Source organism: Aquarana catesbeiana, linkage group LG02 (genome assembly GCF_042186555.1).
Source record: "Aquarana catesbeiana isolate 2022-GZ linkage group LG02, ASM4218655v1, whole genome shotgun sequence".
Classification (NCBI taxonomy): domain Eukaryota; kingdom Metazoa; phylum Chordata; class Amphibia; order Anura; family Ranidae; genus Aquarana; species Aquarana catesbeiana.
This window is the reverse complement of record NC_133325.1, coordinates 69,770,693-69,785,111: the sequence shown is the minus strand read 5'-3', so window position 1 is coordinate 69,785,111 and position 14,419 is coordinate 69,770,693. Positions and strand designations below refer to the sequence as shown.

At 41.1% G+C, this 14,419-nt stretch overlaps 1 protein-coding gene across 1 annotated transcript in view; it reads right to left on the bottom strand.

Annotated features, from left to right (window-relative positions):
- The window catches only part of PIWIL4 (piwi like RNA-mediated gene silencing 4), a 400,590-nt gene that overhangs the window by 155,128 nt on the left and 231,043 nt on the right, over nt 1-14,419 (bottom strand). Inside the window, exon 11 of the mRNA XM_073612470.1 lies at nt 13,380-13,564. Coding sequence (XP_073468571.1) covers nt 13,380-13,564 — 185 coding nt within the window. The remainder of the gene's footprint in view (nt 1-13,379; nt 13,565-14,419) is intronic.

The window sequence follows — 14,419 nt, the reverse complement described above, 5'->3', positions numbered from 1 at the left end:
TATGATTTTCTTTTTCAGTATCAGCCATATACATCTATAAGTGAGCTTGGTTGCCCTTAGTAACACTTGGTCAGCTAGAGCGGTCTTGTGGTCCTGCTCTGCTTCCCTTGTCCCTCTTTGCTTCTTCTCGGTCCACCTATATTGGATACAGGATTTTCTTCCCCTTCTTTCCAGTCCTGAGGAACAGGTCTTTGGTGGGCCATATGGACGCCCAGGGCTTGCCTCATTTCATCTATTAACAAGCCCACCTTACGCCTGGATGCACATGGGGACTCATCTGATCCCAAGGTGACATCACCACCTCAGATCATACCTCTCTGTTGCCATCTCTGCACGTCCCGGGCCGCTGCGGAGAGGTTGGAGTCTTCACACGTTCCTCCTGCCTTCATGGATGGACCTGACTCCTCCCTCCTTGCACAGCCTCCTGGGTAGTGTAGTCTGTAGGTTTTGGCTCCCCCTGCGCATGCGCAGGCATCCTTTCGTCCACCTCGAGCCGGCGTCCTCACACGCCGGCTCGTCGGAGGTCAGATATAAACCGGCTGATCTGGCTGTGTGTTCAGCCAGAGCCGGAGGGAGATGCTCTCACTCTGTGGCGTTTGTAAAGACCGGTAAGCAAGGACCCAGCCTTTTAGGCTTTAATACTGATATGCTTCCTTTCATAGCTTTTGCTTCTGTATGGCCTTTGGCCATTCATTGCTTCATAAGATTACTACATTATTTTCCTTTCCAACTTCAGCGTTCCTTCCCCTCAATGCAGTGGAACACACTGGAGATCTTTTCTCCTTTTATCTATTCCAATGTTTTTCCTCTCCTCACTAACTTTTCTTTGGCTTTTACCACTCTCTACTCACTCAACTCTTGATTTCTACTGATCTTTCTTGTATGCCCATAGCATTTCTATACCTAGATTTACATTATCTTTTCAGTCTGTTTCCTGCAGCCAAATTCCCACAGTCTTATTAAAGACCTTTTGTAAGAGTGTCTCCCCTGTGGATCACTAGGCACATATTCCTAGTAAGTATTTAATCCATGAGACAACTGTCCCTCTTTTATCCTATGAATATTATATGCATTATTTACCAAACTCCCCTAACTCTACGAATACCTATTGTCCCCAGTGTCGCCCTTCTGCCCTCTATGGCCACACCTGACTAACTCCCTTGGATCGGTTTATTTGGGGTGATTATCTAGGGTCCAGCCTGGTGTTTTGCAGGTGCTAGCACTTGTTTGGGTAAGTGTTTGCATCCATGTCTCTCTTCGACAACCAAGCTCACATATCACTTTTTTGTATGACAAACTTGATTTGTATGCCATAATATCTCTATATCTCATTTATTTAGTGGTTCCGATTAAGCTTTGCACATCCCCTGAGGAAGCTAATAGCGAAACATGTCGGGCTAGTGTGCAACGTCTCCTCTGTGAACCTTGATTTCTCTGTTCAACATATGACCAAACATTTGTAATTTTATATGTTTAAATCTTTTCTAAGCATGTTATTAAATAAAATTATTTTCTATTTTAATTGATAGAAGAAACTTTTTGTCTTTATGTACTGCTCTTTCCTATATATTGGGATGAGGTGCCTAATCTAGGGGTGTTGTATCATCAACCAGACCAATCTCCCGTTTCAGGCTATACATATAGTCTTATGGTTTACAAGGGAAAAGATAGTCACATGGAGCCGCAGAACTGCCCAAACTGCATAGGGAGCGCTAGTAAGATTGTGTGGGACTTGGTGTCACCCTTATTCGGAAAGGGGTACCACTTGTACGTGGACAATTATTACAAGAGCTTGTCACTTTTTAGTCACTTGTTTGATCATGGAATTGGCGCATGTGAACCTTGCGATCCAATCGCCAGGGCTGCCCCAGCGGCTTGTAGATTCCCGTCTTAGGCTGGGGAAGAGAGCCTGCTTGAGAAGTAATAATTTGTTCACAGTGAAGTGAAGGGATTCACAGAATGCTTTTTGTTCTGTCCTCCCTTCACGCAGATACGACAGTCCAAATTCCTACGGCGACTGGTGTTGTGGAGAAACCCCTCTGTGTCCACGAATACAACTTTAACATGGGGCAGTGGACCTCAATGACCAGTTGATGGCGCCGTACTTAATTGCTCGTAAGGCCAGACGCTGGTAAAAAAAAAGTTACTGCATACTTATTCCAATTGTCTCTGCTGAACGCTTATGTGCTATACAAAACTTCAGAACGAACTGGATCCGTCCTTAAATTCCAGGTAGAGATCGTCACAGCCCTTCTGTTTCCAGACACTTTCCACTTTCCAAATGCAAATACAGTGAGCCGGCTGCATGGGTGGCATTTTCCCTATGTCCTCCCTGGTACCCCTACCCAGTGATAACCCCAAAGAAGATGTTGTGTCTGTAGCAAGCGCAGATATAGGCGTGACACCCGCAATTATTGTACCTCCTGTCCTGACCATTCTGGTCTTTGCATCGGTGAATGTTTCGAATGCTACCACACACTAGTGGAGTATTAGCATAGGGTACAGCAAGGCATAGTCTAGGGTACACTTTCACAGGGTCTCCAAAGATGCCAATACATTTTGAGAGACCCGAAACTGGAACCGTTACAGTTACAGTTACAAATAAAAGTGTAAAAAAAAAAAAAAAAGGAAAAAAAAAAAACTAAAAAATACAAAATAAAAAAAAGGCAAAAATAGGTGTCGTTTTATTGTTCTATCTCTCTGCTCTCTCTATTGTTCTGCTCTTTTTACTATGTTTTATAATGTTTGCTTTTCAGGTATGCAATTCCTTTATACTTTACGGTTTACTGTGTTTTACAGTTGACCATTATTTTCTTTTCAGGTACGCCATTCAGCTGCAGCACTGATTTATTTATCTTGACAGCTACAGTGTTTGCTCTCACGATACGTAAATCAGCGACTCCAGTGCTGTAGGAGGTAATTTCACCACCATAGTTAAAAAAAAAATGGTGCATGTATGACCATCATTAGAAGTGGGTGGATGCAGGGTGGTATTCTAATGGTGGGCATACCCACCGATCAATATCTTTTTTTTGTTCAGCCCACAGGCTGCATGAAAAAAAAGAACATTACAATAAATGCCCAACAAGGACTTTTGAGTGGTTATACCAGAATGATGCCTGCAGGTTTAGGTATCATCGTCCCCCTCCCATCGTCTTCATTGTTTTTTTGGGCTTTCCTGTCCCACTGGGGAACCTGATAATGCAGCAGGTGGCTCCGCCAGCTGACCATAGAGCTGATCGAAGACCAGAATGGCTCAAATCATCTCTATGGCCTAAGAAACTGGAAGCTACGAGCATTTCATGACCTCGGTTTCGCCGGATATAAACAGTGCCATTGGGAAATTGGGAAAGCATCCCATCACACCGATCTTGGTGTGGTCAGATGCTTTCAGGGCTGTGGAAAGATCTAGAGTCTAAACGACCAATTTTTTTTTTTTTTAAATAAAAGGGTACCTGCCACTACCTATTGCTATCATAGGGGATATTTACATTCTCTGTGATAACAATAAAAATGCTAAAGAAAAAGAAAAGAAAAAAAAAAGAAAAAAAAGAAATGAAAGGAACAGTGTAAAAAAAAAAAAAAAGCGCCCCCCCCCCCCCCCCCCCCCCCCATGCTCGCGCGCAAAGGTGAACGCCAGCGTCGCTCTCCTGTTATATGTAAACAGCAATTGTGAGGTATCACCGACCGCGAATGTCAGATCGAGGGCAGTAATGTTAGCAGTAGACCTCCTCTGTAAATCTAAAGTGGTAACCTGTACAGGCTTTTAAAAATGTATGTAGTTTGTCACCGCTGCACGGTTCTACATAATTTTAAAATATGTTGTGTTTGGTATCTATGTACTCGGCATAAAATCATCTTTTATATTTAATCAAACATTTGGGTAATATAGTGTGTTTTAGTGCATTCAAATTCAAAAAAGTGTTTTTTTTCTCAAAAAATTGCGTTTGAAAAAAACGCTGCGCAAATACTGTGTGAAAAAAAATTGCAACACCCACCATTTTAATCTGTAGGGCCTTTGCTTTAAAAAATACATATAATGCTTGGGGGTTCAGAGTAATTTTCTAGCAAAAAATATATATTTTTCCATGTAAACAAAAAGTGTCACTAAGGGCTTTGTCTTCAAGTGGTTAGAAGAGTGGGTGATGTGTGGCATAAGATTCTAATGTTGTGCATAAAATACCAGGATAGGTCAACCCCCCACCTATAAGAGTTTCGGAGGCCATAAAATGCCCAGATAGCACAACCCCCCAAATGACCCCATTTTGGAAAGTAGACACCCAAAACTATTCGCTGAGAGGCATATTGAGTTAATGGAATATTTTATATTTTGCCACAAGTTTCGGGATAGTGACAATTTTTTTTTTCTCTCACAAAGTTGTCACTAAATTATTTATTGCTCAAACATGCCATGGGCATATGTGAAATTACACCCCAAAATACATTCTGCTGCTTCTCCGGAGTACGGGGATACCACATGTGTAGGACTTTTTGGGAGCCTAGCAACGTACAGGAAGCTGAACACCAAGCACCGCCTACAGGCTTTCTAATGGCGTAAAATGATCATTTCAGTCCTCACTACCTATCACAGTTTCGGATGACCCTGAAATGTCCAGATAGCACAACCCCCCCCCCCCCCCCCAAATTACCCCATTTTGGAAAGTAGACACCCCACGGTATTTGCTAAGAGGCACGGTGAGTATTTTGCAGCTCTCATTTGTTTGGACAATGAAGAAAGAAAGGGAAAATGTATTTTTTGTGACAAAAAGCAAAATACTCATAATAAACATGCCTCTCATCAAATAGCTGGGGGTATCTACTTTCCAAAATGGGGTAATTGGGGGGGGGGGGGGGTTGGGCCATCTTGGCATTTCATCATGGCCTCCGAAACTGTGATAGGTAGTGAGGAGTGAAATCAAGAATTTACGCCCTTAGAAAGCCTGAAGGCGGCGATTGGTTTTCGGGGTCCTGTACGTGGCTAGACTACCAAAAAGTTCTACACATGTGGTATCCCCGTACTCAAGAGAAGCAGCAGAATGTATTTTGTGCTGTAATTTCACATATTCCCATGGCATGTTTGAATAATATATCACTTAGTGATAAGTTTGTGAAAAAAAATAAAAAATTTATTGTAATTTTCCCGAAACTTGTGGCAAAATATAAAATATTCCATGGACTCAACATGCCTCTCAGCAAATAGCTTTGGGTGTCTACTTTCCAAAATGGAGTCATTGGGGGGGGGGGGGGGTGCTATCTGGGCATTTCATGGCCTCCGAAACTGTTATAGGTAGTGAGGAGTGAAATCAAAAATTTACACCCTAATGCCGCGTACACACGATCGGAAATGCCACCAGCAAAACTCAGATGAGAGCTTTTTGTTGGAAAATGTGACCGTGTGTATGCTCCATCGGTCTTTTGTTGGCGGAATTCCAGCCAGCAAAAGATTGAGAGCATGTTCTCTATTTTTTGATCGGGAAAAGTTCCTATACGAAAATGCGTTCGCCTGTATGCAATTCAGATACGCACAAAATCACGCATGCTCGGAAACAATCTGACGCATGCTCGGAAGCATTGAACTTAATTTTCTCGGCTCGTCATAGTGTTGTACATCACTGCGTTCTTGACGGTTGAAAGTTTAATGAACTTTTGTGTGACCGTGTGTATGCAAGGCAAGCTTGAACGGAATTCCGTCTGAAAAACCATCCAAGTTTTTTCTGATGAAAATAAAAACATAACATAACATAAAACCATGGCATGCTTGAGCAATATAGCATTTCAGTGACAACTTTGTGTAAAATCTTTTTTTTTTTTTTTTACTTTTTTCAATCACTTGTGACAAAAAAAATATAATATTAAATGTGCTCAACAAGCCTCTCAGCAAATTCCTTGGGGTGTCTACTTGCCAAAATTGGGTCATTGGGGGGGGTATTGTACTGCCATGCCATGCCATTTTAGCACCTCAAGAAATGAGATAAACTAAAATCTGCGTAAATTACAGAAAATGTACCCTAGTTTGCAGACGCTATAACTTTTGCGCAAACCAATAAATATACGCTTATTTAATTTTTTTTACCCGGGACATGTAGCTGTATGATTTTTGGCATAAATGTATGACTAAAATTGAGTTTATTGTATTTTTTTATAGCAAAAAGTAGAAAATATAATTTTTTTTCAAAATTTTCGGTTTTTGTTTATATTGCAAAAAATAAAAACAGCACAGGCGATCAAATACCCCAAAAGAAAGCTCTATCTGTGGGAAAAAAAGGTCGCAAATTAAGTTTGGGTACAGCATTGCATGACCGCGCAATTAACAGTTAAAGCAAAGTGCCAAATTATAAAAAAAATCTCTGGTCAGGAAGGGGGTAAATCCTTCCGGGGCTGAAGTGGTTAAAAAGACTATGCAAACAAGTGATACATATACAAACAAGTAATGCTGTTAATCCCCGATGTTTTAGTTTATTTCTTCACATGAAAAGGATAGAGCAGAAACATAGCAACAGATGCAAGAAACATCATAAGATCTTCCCAAGTGACTGAGGATTTAACTTAGAGCTTTTGTCTAATAGCTAATCCTATGAGTCAGTCAGGATCTGTGTGAATGGGACAATGTTGTGCACGGATACCTATCCCACAGAGGCGCTGCTAAATACTCAGGCTAGCTGCACAGAGATTTTCCAACAAAGAAAAAATAATAGGGGGAAGAGATATCACAGAACCACTGAAGATGAGAACGCAACAAAGAACCATTGAAAAAGGAATAGAAAGGAGGCAATGCTGACTTTGTACGATGGGCTTAAACCAGAGTAAAATCAGTCAAGGCCTACAGTATATGATTGGGGGATCTGCAAGCGTGTCGACACTATTTGAAGAATTTAAAATGAAAAATAAAAAACCTTCTACTCACCCATACTGTTTATTTAAAACAGTAAAAAACAAAACAAAAAAAATATATATAGATATATATATCTATATAGATATATATACTCTCACACACACACACACACACACACACACACACACACACACACACACACACACACACACACACACAGTATATACACACACATACACACTATATTACCAAAAGTATTGGGACGCCTGCCTTTACATGCACATGAACTTTAATGGCATCCCAGTCTTAGTCCATAGGGTTAAATATTGAGTTGGCCCACCCTTTGCAGCTATAACAGCTTCAACTCTTCTAGAAAGGCTATCCACAAGGTTTAGGTGTGTGTCTATGGGAATGTTTGACCATTCTTCCGCATTTGTGAGGTCAGGCACTGATGTTGGACAAGAAGGCCTGGCTCAGTCTCCGCTCTAATTCATCCCACAGGTGTTCTATTGGGTTGAGGTCAGGACTCTGTGCAGGCCAGTCAAGTTCCTCAACCCCAAACTCACTCACCCATGTCTTTATGGACCTTGCTTTGTGCACTAATGCGCAGTCAGGAACAGGAAGGAGCCATCCCAAAACTGTTCCCACAAAGCTGGAAGCAAGTCCAACCCTTGAAAAACAACCACACACCATAATAACCCTGTGCACAAAACATTTTCATCCAGGGAAGATTCTGTGGAAGAAGAAAACACAGGAGGAAGCTGACAAAGCGCGTGTAATGGTAACACGCCGACTTCTGTTAAGGAGTTGAGGTGGAGAGCCAGAAAACAGGCGGGAACGTCTGCCACCTCACACCAGAGAGTGGAACCAATCAGGACCACAGAAACTGTATCCCCCAACTCCCAAGTTCGGCGCCGGTCACCAGTAATCCCAGTAAAGGTCCAGTAGTTGCTCCAGAGTCCGAGGACTCCACGTCTTCAACCACAATCGTCACCAAATATGAAGTGACCGACGCCCTCAGACAGCTCATACCTCGATACGGACTTCAGCAGCGTCTTCAGTTCTTTGGAGAAGACCTCCAGGAATGACACCCTCCAGAGGACACTCAGGCGGTCGCTCTTTATCTGCAGCTACTACGGAAAAAGAGTTGTCCCTGTAAATCCACATTTACAGGGACACAGTCCTGCAGGCTCCACCGGTATCATCCACTTTGCTGGAAGGAGATAGTTTGAGGCACAGCGGCCCCTGTGAGTCCGGGAAGTGTCACGCCAAACCAGCATGGAATAGACGGGCAAAAATGAAGTCAATGGAAGGCATGCAAGTTGGGGCTGGAATTGAGGAATGCAGACTACGTGCTTGGAGCTCACAGCTCCTTCTACTGGCCTAATGCTGCACACTCGGATGCAGCTTTAATAGAAGAGCACAAGAGTCCGTGGCTATGGGACTACAAGAGCCAGGGGATCAATATCACATTATATGATCTAAAAAAAAAACATAAAATGTTCTAAAAAAAACAAACTCTGGAGAAAATGTAAAGATAAAAATAAAATATAGATTATATATATTAAAAAAAACAAATAAAGTTTTTGAGAATCATATATTAACCGTTTTACTGCGGCAGAATGGCACGGCTGGGCTAAACGACGTTATCTTATGTCGCTTTGCCTTTTGGCCACTAGGGGGCGCGCACCCGCAGCTTTGACCGCTGGGCTCCCGCGATCGCTCGTGACAATGCGGGAACCGGGACCTGTGTGTGTAAACACATAGACCCGGTTCTTTCAGGGGAGAGGAGACAGATCACGTGTTCATACTATGTATGAACACCAATATCTCTCTCCTACTAGACAGTCCCATCCCCCCACAGTTAGAAACACACTTAGGGAACACAGTTAACCCCTTGATCGCCCCCTAGTGTTAACCCCTTTCCTGCCAGTGACATTTACACAGTAATCAGTGAATTTTCTATAGCACTGATCGCTGTATAATTGTCAATGGTTTAAAAAATGTGTCAAAAGTGTCCGATGTGTCCGCCATAATGTCGCAGTCCTGATAAAAAAAAATAATAATAATAAAAATGCCATAAATCTATCCCCTATATTGTAGACGCTATAACTTTTGCGCAAACCAATCAATATACGCCTATTGCGATTTTTTTTACCATAAATATGTAGAAGAATACATATCGGCCTAAACTGAGGGAAAAATTAGTTTTTTTGATAAAAAAATGATATGAATTATAGCGAAAAGTAAAAAGATAGTTTTTTTTTTCAAAATGTTTGCTCTTTTGTTTATAGCACTAAAATAAAAACTGCAGAGACGATCAAATACCACTAAAATAAAGCTCTATTTGTGGGGAAAAAAGGAAGTCAATTTTGTTGGGGTACAGCGTTGCACGACTGCGCAATTGTCAGTTAAAGGGACGCAGTGCCGAATCGCAAAAAAATGGGCCTGGTCACTGAGCAGCCAAATCTACCACGGCTGAAGCAGTTAAGAAATAATACAAAATTTTCTTTTTGTAAAAAATGGATCAATATTTAGGCAAAATATGGAAAGCCATAGAACCGGATATTTCAGGGTCCTAGATACAGTATCTCACAAAAGTGAGTAGTACACCCCTCACATTTTTGTAAATATTTTATTATATCTTTTGATGTGACAACACCGAAGAAATGACACTTTGCTACAATGTATGCTATGTAAAGTAGTGAGTGTAGCTTGTATAACAGTGTAATTGTATAACAGTGTAAATTTGCTGTCCCCTCAAAATAATGCAACACACAGCCATTCATTTATAAACCGCTTGCAACAAAAGTGAGTACACTCCTAAGTGAAAATGTCCAAATTGGGCCCAAAGTGTCAATATTTTGTGTGGACACCATTATTTTCCAGCACTGCCTTAACCCTAAGTCAGGCTGGGCAGAAGGCAGAAGATCAGCGGAGACTGGCTGGGCAGTAGGAAGAAAATCAGTGGAGACTGGCAGTGATAGTGGTCGGGCTGCAGACAAAAGATCAGTAGAGGGCTGAAGGCAGAAAATCCGGGACAACTGGCACAGCACCAGCACATACATTGACAAGATGCAGGACTTTTGGAATGTTTATAAAGTGAAAAGTCTTTGGAACAGAGGGGGGAGTTCTTGTATTTGGGGGTTCTCGTGTTTTGGGATATACAGTGGAACCTTGGATAACGAGCATAATTCATTTCAGGAGAATGCTTGTAATCCAAAGCACTCGCATATCAAAGCGAGTTTCCCCATAGAAGTCAATGGAAACAAAGATAATTTGTTCCTCATTTCTATTGCATGCAATAACGCATGTGGCCAGAGGTGGGTGGGCGCCGGAGAGCCTCGGAAATACTCGGGGACAGCTCGGCTGAACTCGGAAACACTCGAGAACGGAGTATTTCCAAGTGTTTCCGAGTATTTTTGAGCAGCTCCGAACCCCTCCGAGTGTCATCGGCGCCCCCACACCTCTGGCCAAATGCGGTACTGCACACCCCATTAGCTTGAATTCTGCTTGTTTTGCGAGACAGCACTCGCAAACCGAGCCAGAATTTAAAAAAAAAGCTGCTCGTCTTTCAAAACGCTCGTTAACCGTGTTACTAGTTAACCAAGGTTCCACTGTACATTGTACACCGTGTATTGCCCCCTTTAACATCAATGACAGCTTGAAGTCTTTTGTGGTATTTGTGGGTGAGGCTCTTTATCTTCTCAGATGGTAAAGCTGCCCATTCCTCTTGGCAAAAAGCCTCCAGTTCCTGTAAATTCTTGGGCTGTCTTGCATGAACTGCACATTTGAGATCTCCCCAGAGTGGCTCAATGATATTGAGGTAAGGAGACTGAGATGTCCACTCCAGAACCTTCACTTTATTCTGCTGTAGCCAATGACAGGTTGACTTGGCCTTGTGTTTTGGATCATTGTCATGTTGGAATGTTCAAGTACGTCCCATGCACAGCTTCCTGGCTGATGAATGCCAGTATTTTTTGATAAGATACTGCATTCATCTTGCCATCAATTTTGACCAGATTTCCTGTGCCTTTGTAGCTCACACATCCCCAAAACATCAGCGATCCACCACCGTGTTTCACAGTAGGAATGGTGACACCTCTCCAAATGTAGCCTTTATGGTTGTTGCCAAAAAGCTCAATTTTGGTCTCATCACTTCAAATGACTTTGTGCCAGAAGGTTCCAGGCTTGTCTCTGTGCTGTTTGGCGGATTGTAAGCGGGATACTTTGTGGCAGTTGCGTAGTAATGTCTTTCTTCTGCCAACTCAACCATGCAGCCCATCTTTCTTCAAGTGCCTCCCTATTGTGCATCTTGAAACAGCCACACCACGTTTTCAGAGAGTCCTGTATTTCACCTAAAGTTATTTGTGGGTTTTTCTTTGCATCCCGAACAATTTTCCTGGCAGTTGTGGCTGAAATTCTAGTTGGTCTACCTGACCATGGTTTGGTTTCAACAGACCCCTCATTTTCCACTTCTTGATTTGAGTTTGAACGCTGCTGATTGCCATTCTCAATTCCTTGGATATCTTTTATATCCCTTTCCTGTTTTATACAGTTCAACTACCTTTTACCGCAGATCCTTTGACAATTCTTTTGCTTTCCCCATGACTCAGAATCCAGAAACGTCAGTGCAGCGCTGGATGAAAGATGCAAGTGTCTGTCAGGAGTCCAGAAACTCATTGACCTTTATACACACACACACACACACTAATTACAAGCAAACAGATCACAGGTGAGGATGGTTACCTTTAATTTCCATTCAAACCCCTTTGTGTCAACTTGTGTGCATGTTATCAGTCCAAAATCACCAGGGTATGTAAACTTTTGATCAGGGTCATTTGGGTAGTTTCTGTTGTCATTATGATTTAAAAAGGGTAAACACCATTGATTGATAATAATTGGCTTCAGCCAAACACTAACCATGAGTGAAAGAAAAGTTTTTGTGTTATCATTCATATTCTCTGAAAAATGGCCAAGAAATCATAAATTCTGCCAGGGTATGTAAACTTATGAGCACAACTGTATAGGAACTGTCTGTCATCTACTAGGACCCCCAGATCTTTCTCCATCCTTGATTCCCCCAGCGGTTCTTCCCCTAGTGAGTAGTTTGCATTTATGTTTTTTGCCCCCAAGTGCATTACTTTACATTATTCCACATGAAACCTCATTTGCCATGTAGTTGCCCATTCCATTATTTTGTTCAGTTCTTTATGTAAAAGTTCTATATACTGATGTGAAGTTATTGCACTGCTTATTTTTGTGTTGGCCGCAAAAACTGAGATAGAGCTATTTATCCCATCCTCTTTATTATTTATGAATAAATTGAATAGAACTGGTCCCAAGACAGAACCATGGGGTACCCCAATTACCCCTCCAGACCAGTCTGAGTACAAGTTATTTATCGCCACCCTTTGGACACGCCCCTGTAACCAGTTTTTTACCAAAAAATAAACCTTATGGTCCATGCCCTCAGACCTCAGTTTGTGGATGAAGTGATTATGGGGAACCATATCAAATGCTTTTGGAAAATCCAGAAGTATGGGCTCAGAGCTGTAGGATTAGTCTGCAAGGGGGCTGACATTGCACCCACAATTCGCTGATCACGGGAGCAATGCTCTGCAGGTTACTGTGCAAAAAAAATTATACACATTATTTTCCTACAAAAATATGTGCATTTATATTTTTTTCACAAAGGTGAACTTATCCTTTAAAGTGGTTCTAAAGTCAAAACATTTTTTTACCCTAATGCATTCCCTGCATTAGGGGAAAAAATGTTCAACTACCTGCTCTCCCCTCCCTGACACTTATCTGTCTCGTCTCACCAATCCACCTGTCCCTGGTTGCAGCACCAATGCCCTCTCTTCCTGGTCATACAGGAGAAACAGCCAGCAGCCATAGGCTCCTGCTGCTGTCAGTCTATGTCTTTGGATACATACAAACTGGATCGGAGTGTCCATGCACGGGTGCCACCTTAGCAGCTGGCTACCTGAGAAGGCACTCTGAGGAGCGGACAATGCTATCAGGGGGGACTCCAGAAGAAGAGATAAGAGAATATATTCTCAATATTGTTGCACAAAGCAGGTAAGTATAACTTCTTTTTAATTTTAAGATAAACAAGTGCCTGTAGAATCACTTTAAGGCCTAGAGTTTGTGATTACGGAATCTCCAACTGCACCAAAACTATTTGATGGATTTAAAAGGCACATATTGTTCTCTTATATATTCAAAACAGTTAATAGGTTCATGTTATAGAAAATATATATATACTATACAAATACACACACTGGAATTTGGGGATATGGGAAGAGTTCCACAATTACTGATCTAATAAAAAAGTAACAATTTTGCTATTAGACATGTCAAAAGCTTAAATGATGTCAGTCAACTGAAATGGTGCTGTTGGGTCAGTATCTGCAATACTACAGGCAGCACATTGGGCATCTATCTTCTTTTGGTGGATTGCACTGCACATTTCTAGTTGGCAATGAATTTAAGAATATTTTCTGGTGTAATCTGCTTTATATACAGAAATAAAAATCCTTACATTTTGGGTAGTTCAATACTGAAGCCCATTCCTCTGCCAACCTTCTGCAGGGTGTAGACCAAGTTCTCAACTGCGTCTTCACTGCGACGGCTGAAAAGCAGCAGCCAGTTGTTCAGGGGTTCTGCAGTGATCATCCTTGAATCCCGAGTTTCACGGCCCCAGTCAGCAGCTGACATAGGTTGACACTGACAGGAGAAAAAAAAATGTCTTACACAGTATTAATGAAAACATAACTACATGGTAAAGAGAAAGAGTAATTTTGACGTATCTGTAAATTCCATATAGTGACAAGTAAAAGTATGTGAACCCTTTGGAATTAACCTGATTTTCTGCCATAAAATGTAACCTGATCCTCATCAGAGTTACAAAAATAGACAAACACAATTTTTCTAATGAAGTTACAGTCCATGGTAAAAATCAGACAGGGATTTAATCCCTTCCCCAGCTGATCCAAAATTTAAAGACATTCTAAACCTTCCTATCTGCACCTTGTGCTTTTCACCTGCATAAGATGTTCATGAATCATGTAGTGAAATGGTTTTAATGGCATCCGAGTCTTGGTCCGTAGTGTTCAATATTGAGTTGGCAATTTTTTTATTTGAGAATCTTGCAAACAATAAACACATTCCAACTTTTTTTTTTATACAAAAATACAAAAAAATAAATATTATACATATATACATACATACACACATATATACATACATATATTTCCTTTTTTTTTTTTTTAAATATGCATAACATATTGTATATGACTAAACATAATAATAAAGGCTTACTTCAACCTATAATATATTAACAAAAGGGTTTTTTTTTTCAACCAAGAGGAATATCACTGTAGTACATTATACTATATACATATATCACTAAATAGCACAGACATCTTCAACAATTCTACACATTACTCAACTTGATTAACATTCAGACCAAGAAACATAGATTATCATGTGTATGTAGTCTTTCTTCAAAATTATGTTTATCCTTGAAAATCTAAAGGAGTGTCCAAAGAGATAACCCAACACCCAGAGATCAACAAACAG